This window comes from Falco rusticolus, chromosome 10 (assembly GCF_015220075.1).
Source record: "Falco rusticolus isolate bFalRus1 chromosome 10, bFalRus1.pri, whole genome shotgun sequence".
NCBI lineage: Eukaryota > Metazoa > Chordata > Aves > Falconiformes > Falconidae > Falco > Falco rusticolus.
Genome location: NC_051196.1, coordinates 16,263,816 through 16,288,491, shown reverse-complemented (window position 1 = coordinate 16,288,491; position 24,676 = coordinate 16,263,816). Strand labels below are relative to the sequence as shown.

The 24,676-nt window shown below is 40.0% G+C and overlaps 1 protein-coding gene across 8 annotated transcripts in view; it reads left to right on the top strand.

Moving 5' to 3' along the window:
• Positions 1–24,676, top strand: part of NAV2 (neuron navigator 2) — a 223,392-nt gene that overhangs the window by 50,985 nt on the left and 147,731 nt on the right. For all 8 annotated transcript variants that reach the window (XM_037402734.1, XM_037402735.1, XM_037402739.1 and 5 more), the window contains exons 2-3: positions 9,307–9,424; positions 16,072–16,124. In XM_037402734.1, coding sequence (XP_037258631.1) covers positions 9,307–9,424; positions 16,072–16,124 — 171 coding nt within the window. The remainder of the gene's footprint in view (positions 1–9,306; positions 9,425–16,071; positions 16,125–24,676) is intronic.

Sequence of the window (24,676 nt, the reverse complement as noted above, 5' to 3'; positions counted from 1 at the left end):
GCCCGAAGTTAGATCTCCCTCCCGTCCTCAGTAGTCAGGGTTTTTGGTGGGGGGAACATGTGCAAACCTCCCCCCTCTCTCACACTCAACGCGGTGCCTGTCTTTGGTGGTAGGGCTGTGGAGTGTTCCTGGGCACATCAGAGACACAGTGCTTAGTGCTGTGTAGGTAAAGCAGCTACTTACGTCTGGGATAGTCACAGTACAGGGTGTTCTCTTCAAACTCCATCAAAGCCCTGCTCACCCCTCACCTCCCCAAAACAAACACACACCTCCGCTGCACTGAGTAGCCTTTGCTGGAGGGGAGAGCTGATGTGGAGACACTGTGGCTACCAACTTATTTACTTTCCATGGACCGGTTAAAAGACCCCTATAGATTTTACTCTGGCAGAAGTGTGCCTTTTGAAAAATTAACAGTTCAAATGTCAGAAGTCAATCCTTCAGCTTGGTGAGAGGGTAAGTGGAGCAGTCGTCGCTTCTCACCTTGTCAACGTTGGTAACGTTATTTTTTTTAATATAAAAAATTTCAAGCAAAGCAGCTTACAAGGGCCAATTCTGTGTATTTTAAAGGAGTCAGCATGGTCAGACCGTGGGATTTAGGGTGACTTGCATGGGAATCTGGATTTTTATGGCACGCAAAATTTTGGATTTCTGTTCAGAGCATAAATCCCCACAGACACTGGGAGCATTTAGATGAAGGGGTTGTCTTCTATAGTGGGTAGAAAGTCTTTGGATTTGTGTAAAAACAAACAAAAAAAACCCCAAAACAAACAAACAAGCAAAACAAAAAGCTAACAAAAAAAACCCCAACAACCCCAAAACAGCAACAAAAAACCCAACAAACAAAAATCCCACAATAATTCTGGTAATTCTGTTTTAATGCCTACAGCATCTCATGCAAAACACCTGCCAAACTTTATGCTTGCTGTGAATAGCTTCATTATTTAAGAGTGCATGTGTAAAATATATCGATCCTATTTGGTGTGCACCATTGAAACTCTGTTACAGAGAATAGTGAGAGAAGCGAGCAGTGGGGCTGTAAGGGGAGAGTGGCAGGAGGGGTGGGAGTTGTAAAATGTGACAGTGTAGAAATCTGAGCGCTGTGCATGCGTGACTTCAGCTAAAATTAACCATCCAAGCTTTGCATGCCAGCGTATATGTCATCATTTAACTGTAGACCCCTTGAGAAGAAAGAGCAAGCTGGACTTGAGCAGCATACATTAATGTTAAATATGCCAATAAGTAGTACAACCTTTCGGGTCCCTGCTCGTGGGAGAAGTAAATTTTCCTGTGACCATTATAAAACAGTAAGCAGCTCTGGGCTCCTTGATAATGGCAGCGGTGCTGTTGAACAGTAACTAACTTCAGTCTCAGAAGTCGTGTTTGGTTTTTTTCTTTTTTCCCTTTCTTCTGCAGCTTGCAGCTTCTTAAGATTTTCTGTGATTTGTCTTCGGAGTAGAAATGTATCACCTTTGCAGATAAGCCCTTTTCTGTTGATATTTGTGTGTGATAGTAGATGTAAATGGGTTTGTTTCATGTATGACAACTGTGATATTTGACAATATTGGTGTGCGCTTTAGGTGACTTTTTAGAAAACGCTGAAAAAAACAGTACGTTTGCCTCCCTTGCTCGCTGAGGTCAGTTAAACTTCATTGGCGTGAGATCAAATCAGTTGATTCACTGTGGCCAGGTATGACTTGGAGTGAGTTTTGCTGATCAGCTCAGCGATCTAAACTCTCTTTCACTTACAGATATGCAAAGGAATTGATGCAGGTGTGAATGTAATCTCATTTCTATTCGGGACTTAAAATGTTTTGCAAGGGGGAACAAGAGTGGCCACCTGCTTGGCTTAGTGTGTGGTTCCAGCTTGAAGGGGATTTGTACGTGGGCAATGTGTATAATGGGAGCATTGAGAGCAGAGCCTGGTGATACAGCACAACTGCTCGCCTTGCTTCACTCTCCGCTGCTGGGAAATGCTGCTTTGGTGGGAAATCCTGACCTCGCTGCCTGTCTGTAACGGGGCTCGGAACCTGTCCTGCTGGCGGGGGGGAATACCTCTCTCCTCCTTTTGTTATATTTAATGTGGTAAAATCTTCAGTAGGGTAAGAGTAAGAAAGGTGCCAGCTAGGCAGTTGAAAGCGTATTATTTGTTTAACACCTACCAAAGCCGCGCTTTGCCCAAGTCAGAGGCAGCAGTGCCTGAAGTGTGGGTAATCCAAGGCTCTATTACTGGGCAGGCTTGCAAGCATGCTCAAATTTACACACATGCTTGGCTGTGTGTGCTGTGAGTCAGGCCATTGCTTTTGAATAGCAGTCATATGCATGAGAATAGGTCTCTCCAGTCGGGAATAAGGCTTTAAAGAGAGAGAAATAAATAGTCCCGGTGGTGTTTGCTTAAATTACCCATTTCTCTATTTAACTTCCAAAGGGTAGTTAATGCAGTAAGCTCCAGTAAAATGTAATATTCAGCAGAATACCTCCCACCAACTGACTAATAATTTAAAGCTGTTCCAACAAACATTTGCACATGCGAGTAGAATAAGTCATGTAGTTTAGTTCCGCTTGACAATAAAAAATAAGCCAAGTTACCTCTGTCTCCCTAAAGAAGTGGGAACCAAGACTTCGGCTGATTACAGCATTCCCAGTAGCCGATAACTGGGAAGTCCCAGAACTTCAGATAATCAATAGTATTTTATGGGCATCGTATTTGATACTAATTAGTAGCTAATTATTGTGACAGCTATTTTTAGGGGATTGCGAAAGTATGGATTCCTTTCAGGAAGGTCACCTATCTGTCAGGAGGCCACCTGCAATCTGGTCCAACATCACCTGAGACTTGGAGATTCTGGTGGTTTCCTCCCTTTTGGCTGGTGCTGGGCGCCAAGGTGCTGGTAGGATGGAGTAAACTAGTCCCCAGGCTCCCACCCTGACTTTCAGGGTGCTTGGGAGAGAAGACATGTAGCCTAAGGCTGGTGTCTGTGCCCACTGCACCATTCACTGCCTGTCCCATATGTCCACCACTCCCTCCAAGTTGGGGATCACTGGGGACCTGCATGTATCCCTCAGGACAGTGTATTATTGCTTCGTATTCTACTGTGTACTTAACTTTAGCTGTATCCTTAAAGAAAAGGAGCAGACAGAACTCTTTCCTCAAAGCCCACTCATACCTTTTATGTAACACAGAGAAATGTGGGCACACATCAATTCTGTGCCCTGCTTTTTAAGCCTTTTTTATTTTTATTTTTTTTTTCTCTTGCAAGAACTTACATTGGGGAGGAAACCCCCAACAGCCTTTTGGATAGCAGCACAAAGGTGTACTCCTTCTAGAAGAGCCAGTACTGTCTGTTTAGTGGGATTTGTGTCATGGTACAGATGTATGGGTACGGACTTCCTACAGGATTTAAGAAGCACGTGGGTGCAAGTAAGGCAACAAGTTGTAAGAAATCTCTGAAAAAATGTCTGTGACAAATGCTGTTACACTTTATTTTTATTTTTCTTTTAACCATGTGCCACTTAGTTGTCCTTCTGCCAGTAACCTGGCAAAATATCAGCCATGTTATTGTCAGGGCCATAATCTCTATGCACTTTCAAAATAGCTGTTATCCTTAGTGTGTTTCCTTGGAGCCAGAGGTGCTTCTGAGGGATGAGTTTTTTGGCTGAACCTTTGGTTTCAGCTATTTACCTCTGGGCTTTGCAGTGTGATATCTATTAAGAAGATCATTGTGTTGGAGAGTAGCATGGATCAACATGAGACTGCAATTAACGTTTACCAGTCAAAAATTGTGATTTCATGACACTCTGTGTGTGTAAACCCCATTACGTGGGGTAGCAATGAGTATCTGATGGGCTTTCCTTCCCTCATAGCATTGTAACAACTGCAGGCATTGCCATTAGGATCATCTCAATCTGTTGGGTCTATTTTTAGGTTTCAGGGGGATTTTTTCCCCTGTGAACTTCAGCAGGCAGTGTGGTTTGGTTGGCAGGAACACAGGCGTTGCATTCTAATGGGTGTTCTGATGGAGTTCATCGATGTGACTAACCCTGCTATTCAATCATGAAAAAAGCCTTGCTCTGCTCTAATTATGCTACATGATATCAAAAAGATGCTCTTCAGCTGTTACAAAATTCACCAGATCCTGATTCATGATAATTATTGGAAGAAAACAATCAGTCTCTGATTAGTTAGGAACTGACATGGTGAAGGAGGGAAAGAACAATTTGAAAATATACTTGGACATTTATTATAATCAGATTTATTCTTTTGGTGAAAATGCGTAACAACAGGTTCAGGCATATTTTCTGCTTGTGTAGAAAAGGAGAATTCTTTTCAACTAGTTTTGTGTGAACCCTTTTCATAACAAGCGTACTTTAGAATACCAATGGGGAGGCAAAAAACATTGGGTATGGCTTGCCCTTCCCATTTGGAACTGAATTACATTTAAAGGAGACCCTGGAATACATGATAATACCTGGAACCTTAATCTGGTTGCAGCTCCATGGGTACACTGCGGCTCCTTTATGATCTTTAAAGAGTCTTCCTGGATGCATTGCTCTCATGACTTTATTCATGCTCAGTTTCCTGGGTTTGACTGACTGTGGGAACAGAGGAATATAGTCCTGTAGATGCTGTGTGTGGCCCTATCTGCCAGCAGATCGAGAAGAACCTGAAGACTGCAGCGTGTCTGAGCACCCAGGTATCAGCTTATTGCCTCCAAAAATGGTATCTGGAGAAGGGAATAGTGTGGTTTGAGATGCCAGCTTCAGATTGTTATGGCTAGCTAGGCAAGTTCTAGTTTATTTGCCTTCTGGGTTGATTTTTCCCAGGTTAAAAAGACTGTATAAATTACATTTTAAGTGGACAGAAACGTCAGGGGTTTTGCTTTTTTACTGGGCAGTATGTTCCCCAGCCCTCCCCAAGTGCTTAGTGGTAGCTGTGTGGTCTCGAAGAAAGTACCCATTCTGCAGAAGGCACCTTTTCTGCTGAAGCTAAGGGGCGCAGGGAGAAACACCCCCCCCCTAAATCTCGAAATGCAGTGTTCTTACTCATGGAACACTTAACTGATCATCAGTCCTTTTTCATTCAAAAGCTTTAGAATTTGGGGTTGTTGCGTTTTTGTTTGGGTTGGGTTTTTGGTTTTTTTTGTTTTGTTTTGTTTGGGGTTTTTTTGGTTTTTTTTGCTTAAAGCCTTGCTATTTAGTGCAATAGTGTTTTGGCTGTGACTCACAATGTACTGAATTTTTCCAAAATCATTATTTACCTGTACTGTTCTTAATTCAAACCTGATGGATTGAAGGGGAGTGGGGGAGAGAGTGAAGAAAAAGATCTTTCACATTTGTTTTTAATTTGTTCCTAGATAATTGGATTCCTAAGATCATAGTCTACAGAGGAAAAAAGCTACCAAAAAGCTGAGTCCACCTTTATCAAAACCCAGAATTTAGCCCCGAGTTAAAAATTAAACTGATTGGTCTCAGGCACAAAGACCTGCTTAAAGGTGATAATGCCCAAATCATGTTGTTTTGTTAAGTAACATAATGAAGCTGCTTCCAGTGATTTTCATACTGTGGGAAATCACTGAATGTTTTTTAAAGCCCATGCTGGAATATATAATAAGGCATTATCTGTTTGCTTGTAGTGGATCGAATATTTCATATTGCAAGGTTTGGGGGTTTTTAACTAGATAATTGTTTCGGTAATTTTCATGTGAATTTTCAAATGTGTGACTTGAACCCATTTGCTGAAAATACCTAAGGAACACTCAAAATTCACGTGCGTAGATAGGCATATATGAATGGAAAGTTTCTCAGCAGTGTTTTCCTAGTTCTTTTATTGTTTTCCCAATTATTTGCCTAGTTTTGAACGTTTGAAAACACTGTGTGCTTTGAAACACTTCTAATGTGTCTAGAAATAGCAACCATTGTACACTTGTATTTTTTTCACTTGTTTGTATGGAAAAGGAAAAGAAACATTAGGAATCATATTTGTGTAGTACATTACAAAGACTTGCAACAAACAGTTTTAGAAAACATCCTGGAAAGTTTCCATAATTAGCTTAATATATGCCATAAAAATGAGCAGTGACCATGAAGATCTCCTACAATAAGCCTGGATAATACTGTATGCGTAAGATTGCTTCAGGGCTTGTAAATATATAGCCCAGTCAGTTTAAAAAATATCTTTTTGCATGTTACGCGTATTGCAAAATAATATAGTATGATAAAGTTTTTAAGAGCAGCACAGATTCCTTATACCTGAATTTTCCTGCAAAAGGCATCCCTAATCAACTAGTTGAATGAAATGATATTCCACCCCCCCTAAATACCCCAGAAACAAATATTTTCTCCATACTGGCATGCATTATTGATGCATTTAATGGAATATTTTATGAGCATGAAAACTACTTGCAAACACAGGAATTCACTTCAGCACAGCAAGTAGGCATGACAGGAATAATTTGCCGACAGAGGGAGTTTCTTTATGTGTAATTGGAGACAGTGATTCAGACAGTGGGTATTTGGGGGTGTTTCAAGTTGTCTCCTTTACCAGGAGGATTTGTTAAGGGGGGTAGGGATTTCTTTGATGCAATTTATTTGCAGGGTATAGATGTAAGATCTAGCGTTCCTGGATGCAGCAGGAATTAGTGCAGTAGGAAATGTCAACAAAATAGCAGTTTTGTCATGCCAGTCACGCATTATCATGCTGTTGTTTAACTTAAAAAATCAATCCAGCTAGCTCTCAGGGTCTTGCTGATGCTGTATTTCAGACTCTGCCAGGAGGGGTCTGCTCTGCCTATTCTCTGGCCTTGGGGTGTCTCAACTCTAGGGCTGATCCCAGCACATGTTTGATGGCATGATGAGCTCCACCATGGAAATGAGCCAGGCTGGAACTGATGCATCAAAGTATTATCCTACATTTGCTGGAAGTCCTTCTGTGATAAATCAGGACTTTCATCATAGCCCTCCCATTAAAAGAAACATAGGTATTGTATTTGATATGTTGCTGGTCAGCTAAAGCACAGTAATGGTGTAGGGGTGCGTGTGGACCCTTGTGCTGGTGAAGTAGTTTTCAACCTGTTTCCCGATCTGTCTTTACTTGTAGATAAGCTACAACCATGTGGCAGAAAAATAGGTGAAGTCAACCTTAGTTCCTTGAAGTTGTTGGATCTTTAAAACTATTTTCCTGTTATGGAAAATGTTTTCTTGTAAAGAGCTAAGGAACACAATGTCTGGTTTGTGCAAAGTGTGGGGGATTTTTTTCCCTTTTCTTTTTTTCAGCCAGCTAGGGAAATCACTCGTGTACTCAGCATTTATTTCATTGAGATGTTTGTCATTGAGATGTTTTTCAGCTCTGTTTTTCTTCACGGAGGTGTTCCAGCATGTTTTTCTGTCCAAGTCTGTGACGTTGTTGGCATAGGAAATGCACATCCTGCTGCTCTGAAGATGAAATTAGAGGATAAATGATGGAAAATAGGGACATATGTTTCAGGTTATAAGTGACTTGTTCATTGCTGCTACCAGTAGTGTTCTACAGGTTTAAAAAAACAAAACAAAACAAAAACCAAATGATGAAGACTTTGTAACTGAAATCACTCTAGTCAAAATATCTGTTCTTCATTTTCATATTAACATTGAATCAGCGAGTGCAAGAGGAGCATGAAGTTACAATCCTATTATTTCCAGGTTCCTCTGTCTTGTGTAGCAAATACTTGACTCTTAGACTTGGCAGTTGGCTTTTGACTCCCACAGAGGAGGACATAAGCCTTGCATTTTCAATGTGATGCTGAGGATGCTGCTGGGATTAGTAGCCATGGCTATGCTCGGTGATACTAGTAATGTAAAGTATCCACGCTGATATACAATGATGGGGGGGGTTGCATAGCTCGGGAGAGCGGTAGTGGAGGGGGAATGGCTCTAAACCCATATTTTGTTCCAACATTGTGTTGTCAGCAGAGAAAATCCGATTTTAATGGCCATGGTTTACATCTGCTTCCTTAAGGCTGGGGTTAGGAATCTTCATAGCTGGTGATCACAGCCCCGAGGGCTAGGGCCCTTCGCCTTGGCCTCTCCCCATCTGTAGATGTGAAGGAAAACAGCAGTTCCTGGGCAATGCACAGGGAGAGCTTTCCCTGGGCTCCTGGGGACTGATCCCTCCAGGTCAGTGATTCACCCGCTAGTGCGAGGCATTTGTCACCAGCATAGCGCTTGAATTTAAAAACTACAAAAACCCCCACAAGCCAGTACATGGTGGTTTATAGGGGCGGAGGATTGGCATGTGTTATGCTCTAGAAAACGCGTTGAATCTACTGCTGCTTACTAACAGACTGAGTTGGGATGAGTGTATTTCTAATATGCTAGACACTCTTAAGAGCAGGGATGAACCTTAATATATTTCTGTGTATGTAGAAGGTAAAATCCTGATATTTAGTTGTTTTTACTTTATTTTTTGGAATATATATAGATCATATAAAAAAAAACTTCCCATAGATTTTGTTCTATATGAAGAACAAGAAATACTACTTAATTCATAAGCAGAAATTCCTAATCAAGTATTTTTTCCTTCGTTTTGATAACATAGCGTAAAAAGGTTTTACAAGTTTCCTGGTGATCTTTGATAAGTTGTGCTAGCATGTAGTGAGCAATACTTAAGGCAAATTCAAGAGGGATTTTGACTGCTTCGTTGGCTTAGTTTTCAGATAATAGTTTTAAAATAAATCCCAACGGTTAGAAGTTTGCGTGAGAGATTAAAATCAACTTAATAGACCTGTTTAACCTGTGAATGGGATTCATTAAATCAGTAGATTTTTAAGACCTTTAAAAGGCTTGTTGATTAATATAACAAAGGAGTTTCCTGAAAATGAAATTACTATATGGCTAATATCTACCAGAAGTGGTTCTTGGAAAAGAATCTTTAAAATTTCTCAATAGCAAATATAAAAAAGAAATGTCAAAGGGGGGAGAAGTGCAAAAAAATAGTTGAGCGGAGAATGAAATCTCATCCACACACTTGTTAGTGCCGTAGAATATTTAGCTGTCCACCCAGTGATCCAGTCAAGCTGTATCATGTTCAGGAGTTTACTATCATCTTCTGCAAGCTTTGATGTCAGATTTCTGAATAGGAAAAGCCATGCTATTGTAAGCTGAATACTTGATCTGCACAATGCCTTGAATTTTAATATTGTTGACTTGTTTCAAAGAGCAAAAAAGCAGTGATCTTAAATCAGCCTCCCGGATACTGAGAGAAACAAAGAAGTCACATTTTTAAGGTTGATGTTATGACTAACAGTTTATTTTTGTGTATCTTTGTCCTAACAGATTTATACGGATTGGGCTAATCACTATCTGGCAAAATCTGGTCACAAGAGATTGATAAAGGATCTGCAGCAAGATGTGACTGATGGAGTCTTATTAGCTGAAATAATCCAGGTTGTAGGTGAGTGACTTTCTGGTTTTGTACCGGGTATCCACCAACTCCCTTAGAAACTCACTGTCTTTTATCTCCTGTATAAACACAGGAGGGGAAATCCATCAAACTGCATGGAATTATGTAGTTTATTTTCCTTTAGGGACTTCACTAATTAATTAACTAAAGCCTTGTTTTAAAGCATATTGGAAAAATATTTGATGTTGCTGAAAAGATCTCCTGACATAGCAATATTGCTCCGCACAGCTGGATGTCAAAAAAGCAACTGATGAGGGATTTTTATTTTTTTTTCCTGCTGGGATTCACTGTGTCTATTTCTGATACCTTTGGGGGTTTGGTCTGAACATAATTCACAGTGATACTGACCTGCTGTGTTCAACCTCCTGTCTCCAGCTGGATTTAGAAAATCCATATAAGCAGCCAGGAAAGGAGGAGGAGTATAATTTTTGTGTGGCAGAAAAAAATACCTTTCATAATGAGTTTTCAAATGAGGAAAATAATTTGTCATTAGGACAAATCTGAAATATAGGCAGGGTTCTACAAAGCCTGTAGTTCTCTCAGTTTGCGCCGTTTGTAGATAATGAAGGTTCTGAACCATTTTCTCCATTAGTCCCATGTAAAGCCACATACTGTCCCTCTTCCCTTCGGCCTGGATCCTTCATTAGTTCCTTCAGAGGCTCATCCATCTGGTACTTGGGATGCCACAAAACACATGCATGAGCCAATGGAGATTGATGGAATCGGAAAGCCTGCTAATGAGAATTAGGACAACTATTATTAGAAGCGAACTGACAGATTTGAGATGCAAATTAAGAAGACGGCAGTGAAGTAACAAGACATCAGTGCATGCATATTTATATGTGTTTGAGATGCTAGTTCCTTGATTTAAGGTACAAATCTGCAAGCACTCCTCATCCTCAGATGAAATTGTGAGGCATCATTCCAATGACTCTGCTAGCACGCTGGAATACATCAAAAAAGATTTTGTTTGTGTTGTAGAGCAATGTTATATCTCACTAGTATTCTGGAGACCTGCCGTGCAGCTACAGATGTATAAAAACAGGCTGTGAATTGATTGTGTGTTGACAGGTATTCACCATGAACAATGCTTCATCTTATAGCTGTTTCCTTTAATTGGGAAAAATTTTGTAAACCTAGGAAAAGTGCACAAAAGGAATCAACACCTAATAACATCTAGCTGCCCTGCATTAACACTGTTGTAGAAAAGTTTTGCGTGAGAATGTGCATGTAAGAATACCACCATCAAAATGTGAACCCAGTTCTATCAAATATTTCAATGTAGCTGTTTGAGTATAGACTTGTGAAAACTCTTACAAAATTGACGTCACTCCCTCTAAAATACACAGAAATAATATTGCTTCCTCTATTTTGCTTTGGCTCACCTTTGCATTTCTTTTCAGCCATTCTTAGAGCTGCCTTTTGGCTAATATTTAAGATTAGGTCTGTTAGCTTTCAAGAGTTGAAGTAAAAGGTAAAGGATTTAATTTTCTGAGAATGTTTTCCAGGTGAAAGGAAGTTCATATTTAAACATTCTCAGCTTAATCCTCCAAATTAACAGTGAAGAAAGTAATTTGTATCTGCTGTGCATGGCCTTAGGCATGCTGCATCTCATTGTCACAAAGATGGCGGTAACTTTCACACCTAGAAGCAGCTGTAACTGTAGCCTACAGAATACAAGCTTTTTTCCTAACAAACAAGACTGCATACTGAGAAAGCTTCCATATGCAGCGCAGGAGGGGTTTTTCTTTTTTACGTTTTGGTGTGCTATGTGGAAAAGCAGCCATGAAGATCCTTCCTCCTTTTTGTCGTGTGCCTGGAGTATCTGGAGGTTATCCAAAGTCATCAAAATTGATTCAGGTTTGATTATTAGTGACACAGTTTTTCTTGTGTTCACCATCTGAGATTTAAATCACAGCTGTTGAATCCTGAAATACTATTTAATATCCAAAGCTGGAAAAAGAATGAATGTGTTTATTATTTTTTAATGAAGGCTCGCTAGGAGTTAATGATTATACAGAGACGGTGCTTGCAGTCCTTTCTGCTTACGTTTCTTAAGTGAAATAGTTAAATATTTTAATATTATTAATAACTATAGGTAGTTCTTTTACCTTAGGATCCAAACAAGGAGCAATTCTAAAAAGACATGAAACTGAGTATCACTGCACTCGACTTCATAGGAAATAATCTTCAGGCTTTAAAACTGCTAATGATGATATGGAAGCATTATACGATGACAGGTTTTTTTTCTATTTGCAAGTCTATTGAAATGCATTAATAGTATTCTTGTTTATTTCAGTTCAAAATTTATGAGTCTATAAAAGAATACATAAGTAATATGCTGTACTAATGCCATATAAACATAGTAGTAGCCATATTTAAATTCAGGAATGCAGATACATTGGGTCTGTGCATGTCCTGAAATTGGTTGTATATCAAATTGTTTGTTGTTCCCTGTAAGAACGTTCAATTTTCAAGACTTAGAATCGATGCTAAAATAAAACTTACTAAACTTCAACCCAGTCCAATAGGAGTTTTCCTGCTGATGCTTAGGATATTTTATGGAATATTTTAATTGACTAGATAAAACCGAAGTCAGATCAGATACAAAAGCTGTGGCTTTATACATAGCTTTTGTCTGCTTTCATGAAAATTGTGTTACTACGTTTGCAGGGAAAGGCTACAGGCTTATGTTTCAAACCAGAACCTTGGGATCAAGCCTAGCAGTACTCTCTAGTGATAACTCTTACCATATTTTGAGTGGGACATTACCCAAAGGTTCATTTTACTAATATTTGAGTGGCTGTACAGTTAAAAGCTGCAGGTGAAAGTTCCTACGCAAATGTAGGAATTTTATTGAACAGTATTCATTCATATGTTCAAGAAAAGTCATCCCTTTTCCAAGGGTATGCCTAAAGTACAGAGTAATGCAGAACAGCTGCTAAGGTTGTAACAGAAGGCTTAATTCATTATTATGAAGAGCATGGACTTACTCTTTTGGATGGTTAAACCATCCATCCATAGCCAATTTTATTTGTTATAATGCTTAATGAAATGCTTTTGATTTGTTCTGATTATAATTTTTCATGCACTCGACGGAATGTCGTTTGCTGAAGATTTTTCCCACCAGGAATGCGTAGCTGTACCTATATAAACAGGACACTGATGGCTGATGGGCCAGTAGTTTTAAAGTATTCTGTGCAACTTTTTGTGCTAAAGGTTCCTTTTCATTTGTGTTTTCATATAATTTGCCTTGCAGTTTCATAATATACATCCTGTCAAAATAAATAAACCCAAATATTCTTTTTAAGTACCATTTTCCAATCCTTGGTTCAGATCCAGCTAAAGAAAGCTCAATGTCATTTGTTGCTGCTTTCATTGAACAGCACAGCTGGTTTCTTCTGTCTCCTTAGTACACCCCTCAGTCTGTGTACAAATGGGAAAAGTTTGCAAACTCTTTAAAGTATTTGAACGAAATTCACTGTATTCACAGTGAAGGGAAAAAAAAAAAGTGACGATGGAATTTGTGTGGACTCGCTGTCAGTTTAGGGAAAATCTCCAGCATTTCACATTTCTTTGGTTGTGTATTTACATCTTGCTTAAGGCTGAGAAAGCCGTGAGAGCTTTTATGATTGCCAGTGACTTCCAGTTTATGCTAAATGATGCAGTATTCCTATGTGGCAAATAGAACCGGTAGCTGTGAGCTGCTGTTTACCTCAGGCAGAAATCCGTGCTTGTGCAGCTGTGAGATGGGACACATTCCCAAGATCCCCTATGTTCAGTGACTTGTGCTGGGAGCTGGACCATCATGCTGCCTATGGGCACACCGCATCCTTGCCTCATTCACTGCTGGCTCTTGCCAATCATCTCCGCAAGATGGGCAGCCGACCTCCTGCCTGCTGGAAGCACTGTTGCCTGGAGCTAGGTGGAAGGGTGGAAGATAGGGTCCAGCTTATGGCCAAGGAATGGGAGCATCAAAACAATTGCCTGGTGAATTAGGAGATTCCTGCAAAGTGACAAATATGCCTGGGGGCCACTTGGATCCATCTTCCCAGCCTAGGCTGAACTGCCGAAGTCTTGCCCTCCTGGGCTTAATGGAGAGGTGTGAGTTACAGTTCAGCCCCACTGCCAGCTCTTCTGGTTGCTTTTTATTCCACCTGCTCTTCATTGCTCTTGCACCAGCAGGGAGGGGTTGATAATTGCATTAATCTAGTGAAAGGACTAACTAAGGGCCATAGGTGAGTTGACAGTGGATTAGAAGGTGAAAAGGTAGGGCATAAACTTACCCATGGAAAGGTGATTTTTTTTGTTTGCCCAGGAGTAAGCAGAAACAGCACCTGATGGAGCAGAAACTCCAGTTCTTGTTACTTCTCTGATTCCCACCAACTATTTCTGGTCATCTGCATCCTAAATCACCTGTGATAGAGAAGGTCAACAGCATGAAAGGAAGTGATGAGTCACTGGAAACTGATGAAGAATCATCATCTGGGGGGGAAAAAAACCCTCCAGGTTCACAGGTGGGAGGGAAGGTTGCCTTGCTTTGACCTAGCTTTGGAGAGGAAGTAAAAACAACTGTCTAAAAACAACAACAAAAAGGTGGAGCCCAGAAAATGCAGAAGACTGATAGTAATGAAATAAGCTGCAAATCAGTTGATCAGAAGAGTACAAGGATAGCTGATGAAATCTTGTAAGTTGATAAAAAGGCACAAGGGCAAAAGGAATGATTTCTAGGTGAGAATGGTAATATAACCGCAGTGTAAAAAAGCAAGAGGATAAAGAGGTAACATCCCAAACAGCTGGTGTGTTGGATGTAAATTTCTCCTGACAGAAAAATTTAAGGTGGCTTACATCTTCATTCACCGTTTATTTTCCCCTGTTACAGAAGGCTGTATTAGTTAGTTTAGAGGGTTTATAGGATTAACCTTTAGTGTACAGCTGTAGAACCAAGCTTGTACTCCAAGCCTGTAGCAATACCCACAAAATATCAGTGTTGAGTAAATATTTTGATTTTACATTTGCATAGTAAAAAAAACCAACCCAAACCCCCCCAAAACCAAAACAACTCAGAAAAAGTCAAACACTGTATTGCAGCAGAATTTTGGAAACAAGTCACTAACAGTTAAGGCAGTTTCAGGTAGGTGAGTCTAGGTAGTTAGTGTGCAAAAGCGTAAAAGAGCCGGGTAATACTATTATAAAAATTATGGTTTGCTAGCACTGGTTTTAAAGGCATCATGTAATGTTTTGGAAGTTCTGGAGGACTAGGGAAAAACCTGCTCTTTTTGAAGGAAGGTAAACAAAATGACTTGGGTTGTTAGAGATATCTCTGTTTGTGTCCCCCGAACAACAGAAAGCTCAGAAGTTCACTAGTTCTTTCAAGTAGTAATTATGAATGGTGCAAATTTGTAGGGATATAGCTATCAGTTTTTTAAATTACTATAAATATAGTTGATAAAGATATTGGATGATACTAAACTGAGAGATGATAAATATTAAAAGCATAGGATTTGTAAATGGGATTTAAATAAATTATTTTTGTTTCAGTATGACCAAATCTGAGATGACGTTCCTGGAAGAACTTGGTGCTCTCTGTGTGTAGAGGCTGATAGGCCACTCTGGGAACAGTACGGTGGATTTAGCTGCAATCTTTTTCAAATTAACATCAGTTCTTAAGTGCATTCCTGGTGTATAAAGGTGTACTGTGATACTTCTGTGTGTACAAAGGGGCATACCAGGCAAGAGGGAAGTTATCTTACTTCTTTGTAATTTTTATGACTGTTGTTGGAATAGTATGCCAAATTTGACACTCCTAAACGAGGACAGACATGAAATGAGATGGGAATTCTGACTGATGTTGGGAGTATGTGAGACTGGTAAAAATACAGTTTTAAATATAAGAATCAATGGGAGGTGAATCGTTTTGGTTTATCAGATGGGATGTGGACGCATACCTCTATTACAGTGAAAAACTGTGGGAACCTGAACTTTGATTATAACTGGTTTTTGAGCCTAGCACTAGCACACCTCGGGGTCCAAGACTGAAACATGAAACAGAGCAAAGGCGCTAAGGCAGACATTTAACTACCGCAGCAACTTGGGACTTTAAAGATTGAAGCGGTATCTTTTTCTGCAAGTAGGGTTGCATGTAAGCCAACGGCAAGATGCTTGTAAAGTAGTCTTGTGGTTTGTGATTTAAAACAAACAAACAAAAAAAAAATGGACTTATTGATAAAGAATTTCCCATCTAGATTAAAAACTTGTATTCACTGTACGAGCAACTCCACTGACGTGCACTTGCGTAGCATTTGCTTTTCTACCCAGCATTGCTGCAGCTTCCAGTGTTTATATCTTTTTTGTAGTTTAAAGGCGTTATCCGTCACTGTGTAAGATGATGTCGGAGCAGTTGTTTTCTGCCCCCAGCTGTCTCTAGAGGCATGACACACCAGAAAACTCCAGCTGCTTTTTTTTTTTTTTTTTTTATTGATGGGTCTCAGTGTTTCACATATTCACTTTGACTGGACAACTACAATCTGAAACCCCTTTATTTAGCTAGCAGCAAGTGCTGTGAAAATTACTGAAATTAACAACTTCAGTATAGTTTTTTGCTTAATTTCCTCTTTCTTTTTTTTTCTTCTTTTCAGCAAATGAAAAGATTGAGGACATAAATGGCTGCCCAAAAAATAGGTCTCAGATGGTAAGTAGTAAAGTCTTCTGTTGGTTGTGTGTAGGTGGTTGAGAACTGAGTGAGAGTATGTGACTTCGATGTCTGAGACATCTAGTAACAATTTTTAATTAGTTTTTCACAGTAGTGAGAACAAAGGTATAATCTGAAGAACATTAATATTACAGTTCTTGCCCTGTTGTACTTCCCAGTAGTTGAATTAGGCCTTATAATTTATCACATACTTAAACAATATTATTCTTACATTGGTACTTTTATATTTCTGAAATAACACATAGTTAAACAGGAATGTATAAAAATAAAATCTTGTTCTTTTATATAGACAGCAGTATTAAAAATACAGAATTACATATTTAATTTGAAGTTGGATTGAGAGTTCCTATAGCCTTTGAAAAGAAAATAAATGAGCAAAATGCACTAACTGAAAAAATCTGAAATTGTAAACCTCAAGACGGTTTATGTATGCAACTTGGGTTTAACTGGTAAGGTTTAATTTGCAAAAAAAGCTGGTTTATATCTTGCTTGTATATAATATTTAAAAAAAGTTTTAAATTTAAAAATGAATGTAAAATTAAAGGCATATAGTATCTCAAGAGTACATCTGGTATGAGTGTTGCTGAAGCTAAAATTATAGGCAGAACTTTACTAAGAACATAAATAATAAGAAACTGATTATTCAAATGCATCTTAGGAGAGGAGCATTTAAATTCTATGATACTTTAAAAGGTTATTTCCTTCTGTATCTTGAGAAAAAACTCGTTTTAGAATATAAACTCTTAAATCTCTCCTTTGCATTGCAAATGCTCGCTTTGGGATACGTGAAGTTGTTTTAATGTTTGTCATTTTTATGACTCTGTTCCCAGCTGCCCCTGCCTCCACAATGGCAACCTGTGCACCACCACTCACATAATTAAATGAAAGATTAAAGGTTGGATGAGAGTTTGCTATCTTACATCAGAAACTGCACTGCATCCTGTTGTTCTGTTTTGGGTTTTTGTTGGTTTTTGGAAGTTACCAATCTTGCTTAAACCCACAGAGCAAGCGCTCTGTAAAAATAAAGCCATCTAAAAGATTTGCCATTGCTACTTCATACTACTTTGAAGCAATTGGTTGCTATTCTTGCTGTACCCACAGCAGCTGTCTAGAGTATAAATAATTGAGGAAATTTTGACAATTACACTTGTGGAACGTTAAATTATAGTATCATAAGAACCGAATTTCAGGACTGGAGTCTGTAACAAATTCCAGGACATTGTAACTAAGTCACTTGAAGTCATTATTCTCAATGAAGGAACAAGCGCAGTTCTGTTGGACAGTCAGGTGCACGTTGTAGCTTGCTTCTAGAAGTCAGATCTGTTTATAGGCAGAGGTATGCAGGGGGCATGTGCTGGGTCAGGAGTTGTGAACAGTGCTGGAAAGAAGTGTTTGCTCTGCGCTGTCTCCTCTGATGTTATTCCAGCCACTCATTTGGGAGGGTGGACTGAGCAGCACTGTGTCCCCTGCTCATGAGACCTAGTGCATCAGTCATAGCTAGGGACACCAAGTGGTTTTCCTCACATGAGAAAAGCCAGGATTACGCTTATGGCTTGCGTTTATTAAGTGCATGTGCTTAGAGCTCTTTATCATCTTACAGTAAAGATACTATGGCAAAAACGTAAGTATCTTCATAGAGGCGGTGATCATGCAATTGCTTGCAGTGTTTAAGGAGACAACCCTTTTGCAGATCTTTTGTGTTCTAGGAAGAATGTGCGTGTTACAGTCTTTGTTTAGATACAGCAGCCTTCATCCCTTGCATTTCAATGCACTTTCCTCTGGAGAATGCTTGTGAGCTATATTAAGCGGGTGGGAGCTGGTGTTTGTGTCTGGTACTTCTGGTTCAGAAAGGCAGCAGAGGCTATCCAGTCAGTCCAAACACTCAATCAGGTGATGTCTAGTCTTATTTTTTCAAATTAATCTTTCAGGTACAGGTATCCATATCTGTATTGTTTTGTCTGTAAGGTGGGCACCGCAAATGAAGAGGGTTGGGGGGGGGGGGGGGGGGGGGACCAAACCAAAACCAACACAAAAAGACAGTATAAATGAAGATTTAATTTTGCTTATGAAATAGAAATATAACAGAAGCCTCCTACTATCATCTTTTCCCCTGTGGGCAGTTTTCTCCTTTGTAGGCTCAGGATGCCATGGGCAGACACACGCGTGAGCTGAATTGTGAAGAGCCAGCTCATGTCCAGCCAGATGTATCAGCTTAGAAAGCTGCAGCAAATTGGTATCCTCCAAGCCCATTGAAGGGGGTGTGAAAGCAACTATACATGCTTCCATGTGGCGCAGGCCTAGGCCAGTAAAGCCTGCCAAACCCTAGTGAGCTCAACCCAGAGCCAGATTGGGTTGCTTTGCATTGTTGTTCCCATTGCTACAGTGTTGGAAAGCATCATACAAATTTGCCCAAATTGAGCGTTAGGGACAGCTTGGGTCTGTCAGGCTCAAAGCCAGCGCTAATAAGCCTTGTCAAATCAAGTTCAGTACTGCAGAACCATTTGGGACCATCAGTGCTTATCGACCTAGTCCCAGTGCCAGAAATGGCATGACAAGGACCCCCGCTGGCTTTATGAAAAATCAGTTAGGTGAGAACCTATCGGCCATCGTCATCTTGTCTGGGTTTCTCTGCTGTGGGGAGGATCCCTGTCTTCCTGTGCTCCAGATAAGAGTTGGCTGGCTTTCATATAATTTATTATAGACTATTCTATATCTTGTTCTCTGCGTAAGACCCGTTTCAGGAGTTTCTTTTCCAAATCTCTCTATTTTTATTCTGTAGATACTCCTCTAAACAAAAGCCTGTAATTGTGATGATTAATTCCAGCTGGCATGCAGAAAATCCTGTGGTTAAATAGAGGATGTAGAGTTACGGAGCACAGGCTCTGGGACCAGGAACGTTTGGAGACCATCACCACAACTGCATTTCAGTTTTTAGGATGAAGGCCCAGATAATATTGGCGTAGTTCTTTATAACTGGGCAAAAGAGAGTAACATAAGACCAATTTCCTCTCCTACATGCTTCTTAAAAAAAAAAAAAAAAAAAAAAGCCCGAGGTCAATAAACTCGAGTAGGGCTATCTCTGCTAATTTTTTGTTTGGTTATAGAAAAGAGATATTTTTTTTTTCTTTTTTTCAATTTGCCTTTTGTTTTGGGGGTGATATTCTGCAGGATGCTGAATGTTGAGCTCTACTCTGGACTATATAGAAGGTATTGTTTAATACCTGCCCTTGTAGATTATTCTTACTGATGTGGGTGCCTTTACAAGTGCTGAACGTGACCTATTGTAAAAGGGTTCACATCACTTATATTAGTAAAATGACACAGTAAACAAAAAATAGAGTACTTAAGTGCATTGTTATAGGCTATATGTTATATATCAAGTCTGACTGTAATGGCAGCCTATACAAATTCTGCTTTGTAGGGGCTGTGTTCTGTCTGTGAGGAAATATGTTGTGTAAAATGCTCACAGGTTCTGAAGGACGTTTCCCAGTGACGTTTTAGCACAGTGTGATAGCTTAGCGTTTTATTACCTTCTATATTAATATAGCCTTTTTGTATAGCATGGCAAGGAGGGAGAGAGAGGGAGGTTGTCACCACCTATGATGTGATCATAGCAGATGAGATGTCATAACAGATGAGATAATGGTAAAATTTAGATTATATTAAAAAAAAAAAGGCGAAGAAGAAGGTGTTTGAAAGATCAGAGCGTTAAAGTAGAGAGCCCCTGGAAGTGAAGGAAAGAGAAGCTCCATATCAGCTAGACTAGAAGTGACTGGGGGGAGAGAGACAAGTAAAGAAAAATAATTTTGAAAATGTGGACATGAAAATAAAGAAGAGAGGGCTTATACTTGCCAGTGAAGGGGTATGTTGGCAGACATGAGCAACTATTGAAGCGTAACTGAAGATGGGACTGGAAGAGGCAATAAAAGAAGTAGCAGCAAAGTGTCTTATAGAAGAGGTAGAGGGGATTTTGCCCCTTGAATGTAAAGGTAAGAAATACTGAATGTGACCTTGGAAAGAGATAGGACATGTCCCTATATATATGAGAAAGAAGTATGAGAAGAGGCTAATGAGAAAACAAATTTATTTTTTCCAAGGTTCAAAATAAAATGAAAAAAATCATCATAGATTATGATGCTATAGAAGAGCTGGAGTGTTAAGTGTGAAAGTCTGAGAAGTGATGGTATGTTACCCTTGTTACTGAAGTGTGAAGGAGTAGGGTGGCAGCAAAGCTGTCAGTGCTGGAGGGAAGGGGATGGGGGAATCTGTAGGTGGATACACCAGACTCTTTCATCTTTCCATGCTAAGCCTGGGGAAGTTGTGGGACACCCAAGACAAGAATTCAGAGCAACAGAAAAGCATGTAGGCTGAACCGACACCACAGTTCCCTCCTATAAATAGAGGAGGAAATAACTGTGGTTTGCATGTAGGTTTCTGGCTGCGTGTCATTATTTTTAAGGATGATTTCTTTGTGTACATAAGTATCTGTGTTATCAAATAACAAAAAGGAGATTGGGGGGTTTTGTGTGTTGACCAGAAGTTTTTAAAGAATCATCTCTTTCTGATGTGGCTATCAAGCTGTCCTAGTAAAATAATGCTGCTCAGTCTTTCTACTACTGTTTGTTTTGCAAACAAAGAATCTCGTACTGTAGCATGGGGCAGAGCTTGCATTTGTCCCCAAGGACTTTGAGATTGAGGTGAGGGCTGTGTTTTTGATGTGATGACTTGATTTGCAAGGAAACCTTACTCTAGTGATGGCAATTTGACTATTCTTTTAGTATTCAGCTGATTTTTTGTATTCTGAAAATGAGCTGTTCTGTAATGTTTGTGACACCCAAAGTCAAAGAACAGTTGGTATGAAAATTCCCCAACCTGGTAGGGACCCTGGTTTGGAAGGGAGCAGCGCAGGGAGTTTTATTTCCGTTGTTGGAGCCAGGTGTTCGCTTCCCTCCTCCGTGTGACCCTTGCCAGCTCCAACCCCTGCTCTGTGAATCTTATCGGTGAAAAAAGCATTAGATGTTGAAATCTTCATTGTTTGTGTGTATGGCACGTCCTATACATATTTGTGTCCTTTTTCTCAAAGAACACTTTAATGAATTGAAATAAATGTGAGTGCTGCTGTGATACGGCCCATACTTAAAGGGTACAGTTGGTTACACATTAGTGAGTTGACTGGTAGGAATAATACGAGCTGAGCAACTAACTGTGTTTGTGTTAATATTCACTAAGTGGGTGAGCTGATGTGTTTTGTACCAATGACTAAAAATGGCTGCTGTATTTGAAAAATAGATAAATTCTTAGTTGCTTGTATTTTTCTCACAGAAAAATTATTCTGTCTCTGCTCTTCAAGAGCAGGCATCCATTTTAATCTGCTCCCCTAAGCATTTTGAGTATTTTTATATGCCCTGTGTTGTCTAAACGTGCCATAGCTAGGTGCAATAAATCTGGAAGGCTGTTGCTCCGGCTCCCTCTGGGTTGCTGGGGCTGAAGCCTGGTCCATTCCCCAAAGCTGAGGAGGACTCTGCTGCCTGGACATGTGCTGCTAATTCAGGGGAGCAGCTCTACTGGAAAGATCAAAAGCATCACAAGCATGTTTTTCCTTTGCAAATCCTAGCGTGGGATTTTTTGGAGTCATATCCCAGTGGTTAAATATAGCCATATATTTCCAAGTAATCCTACTCCGAGGTTGCTCTGAGCAATGTAGTAAAGGGAGCTTTTCTGGTATGCCTTCCCCCTGCTTTGCTCGGGGAGTTTGTGTCTTGCTGGCAGTATTTATTTAGAAATTCAATCTGTTTTAATGTTACTGCAGTAACAAAAGGGTCTCTTTCAGCCCTAACCCGTGGTACCTTTCTTCACAGCTGAAGGTTAAGCTGTGGGGGGAAGATGTTACCTGGAGCTGTGCCAGACACCGGCTTAGCTCTCTCAGCTTGGCTGGGGGGGGGGGGGGGGCACTTGGCCAAATACTGAGTTTACGAACATTTAAGCATTTCTCTAAGCTTCCTGGGTTTCCGTGATCACATGTGAACTAGTGCTGTCATGTAGACAAGAATGATTAACTACAGAGGTGATCTGCCATGTTGCTTGTACTTAGATGTCCTTCTTATTCACTTAAATAACGACTGTTGCTCCTAGATGAGATTCATTTTACTGCCTCTATTTTTCTTCCAGAGATCCAGACTGTGGTTACGCTGTGACGCTTACCGCTTGTGTATTGTTTTTTGTATTGTGTGTATTGTTGTGTATTGTGTATTGTGAGACAGGCATGGTCGGATCATAGGTTTCTGCGTTGCAGAGCTTGCAGTCTAAATAAAACCACAAGCCACCCTTCCACTCCTGCCCTCATCCTACACAGAAAATAACATGATAAACAGAGCTCGACTGGATTGGGAAAGGCCAATATATACATCTCCCTGCCATAAGGCATCATAAAGTGTCACCAAACAGATACTTGTTTCGCTTCTGGAGGGAAGGGCTTCTAAAACTCTCCTGCATGCAGAGGTGGGAGATAAGGCAGTGCATACGTACTGTCTGCCCGTTAGGTGGTATGTGGTACCTTCAGAGACATTGCTGATGGCAGTCTGTCCTTTCTGTAAGGGGATCATCTTTGCGGTCCCCAACCTATTTCTTTGCCCTTTTCAGTGATGCAAGAACTTAGACATCATTTGTCCCTGAAACAGTATAAGGTTCAATACAAAGCAATAGAGAAAAAGTTATTTTAATGGAAAAACTGGAAGATGTGAGCTTAACTGTAAAAACAGAATTAGTTTCTATTTGATCATTTATTTTGCTGTTAAACTGAATTATCACATCTAAAATACCTATGGTTCTGCCTCCCATGTGGACTAAATACATGAAACAGCAGATGTGTTAAGGGGCCGGGGTCGGTGCACATACGTACGTGGCGATTGCTGTATCTTTCACTTAGGTGTTTACAGCTGCACCGAAGTCTAGAAAAATAACTCTGTTTGCCATGTCTATTATTTATGCAAAATTATTACATGAATATACCTTTTATGCAATACTTTACAAACATACAGCTTCTTGCTGTTTTGCATAAATGGGGGGAAATGGGAAATCACGGATGACAGTCTGTAGCTTCCTCCGCCTGTGCGTCAGGCACGTGCCGTGTCTGAAGCGGTGTCCCTGGTGAGGCCGGAGTAGGTGCCATAGAGTTCATTAGTTTCCCTGAGACTCTGCTGGTGTTGAGCTTGGTACCATGAGCCAAAATTGTGCTCGGACTAAATTTTGTGTGGAGTCTGTCAGGGATCACTTCTGGTTTTAATACAGGGCTAATGTTATCTGAGCCTTTACTAAAGAAAGAAGGTTGATGGAAGGACAGGTGGAAGTAAACATTCATTTTTTTTCTATTTTCTGGGAAATTAATTATTTTTTCTCAATGCTGGTGACAAAGACAACTTTTTGCTGCCATTTTGGAAGACTACGGTCACAGTCACCTGAGTTTAAAGCTTAGGTCAATAACAAGAGTATCTGCTCATGTCTGCAAGCTTATTCGTGGTTTCAGAGTTGTGCATTGTTGCTTTGCTTTCTCAACTGAAACTCCACTGTCTGCTGCACTGCTTGAAAACAGTACACTGACACTTAATATTAAACAAGAATGTTTTAAATTTCTCTGTCAGGTTTGTGATGTAAGAATGCGAGATGTAAGAATGATGTGAGATGCTGTTTGTATGGTGGTTTCTTCTGGTACCTAGGTCTTTGCTGCTTTTTACAGGATATGTAGTACTAAACTCTTCACTCTTGAGTATCTGAAACAGATCGTAGCTTTTATGAAGCGTTATATGGCCCAGAGAAATAAACTTTTTGTTCAAGTGTCTTGTCATAGATCTTCGATTTCCAGCCATTGCTTATATACTGTAACTGTGTGATAGTGGTTATTTTAATTAGTCTGTGAAGGTAATACATACCCAGATAACTTTATTTTGCTTTTTATGTAGGATTATGAAATATATTTAAACAGCACTATTGTACTTGTCCTAAGCAATTATGCAGGTGAATTTCAGTAAGAGATGTTACTCAGTATCCAGGTGCAAAGGAGAGGGCATATATGTGGTGGTGCCCCTCCAGCCACCAGAATAAATCCATTGGGAGCAGGTGGAGCTGTGACCCTCAGCCCTCGGGACATAAGTATGCATGTTGGCCAGGGCAGAGAGGGTACGCTGTGCCTGGGAACGGGCTGGGGCCGTAGCTCCCTTCCCATGGATCTTTTTTAGAAACAAACAACTGTCAACAGCTATATTGCAAGAGGTCCTTCATGTGACACACAGTTGTATGTATTTGAGTAAACGAAACCAGATCATTTGCTGATGTACTGTCACCTCGCGATAATTGACAATCTGTAATTTATTTGCATTACTTAAATTGTTGATAGGTAGGTTGTTTGATTTTTGTAATTAATGATTTAATAGAGTGCAGCAGTATTAATACAAAACTTTTCTGAGCTAAAAGCTGTTTGTGATAAAACGTTCTGCATTGTTCTTTCTACATGAGTTTTGTGAAATTCTGGATTCCTG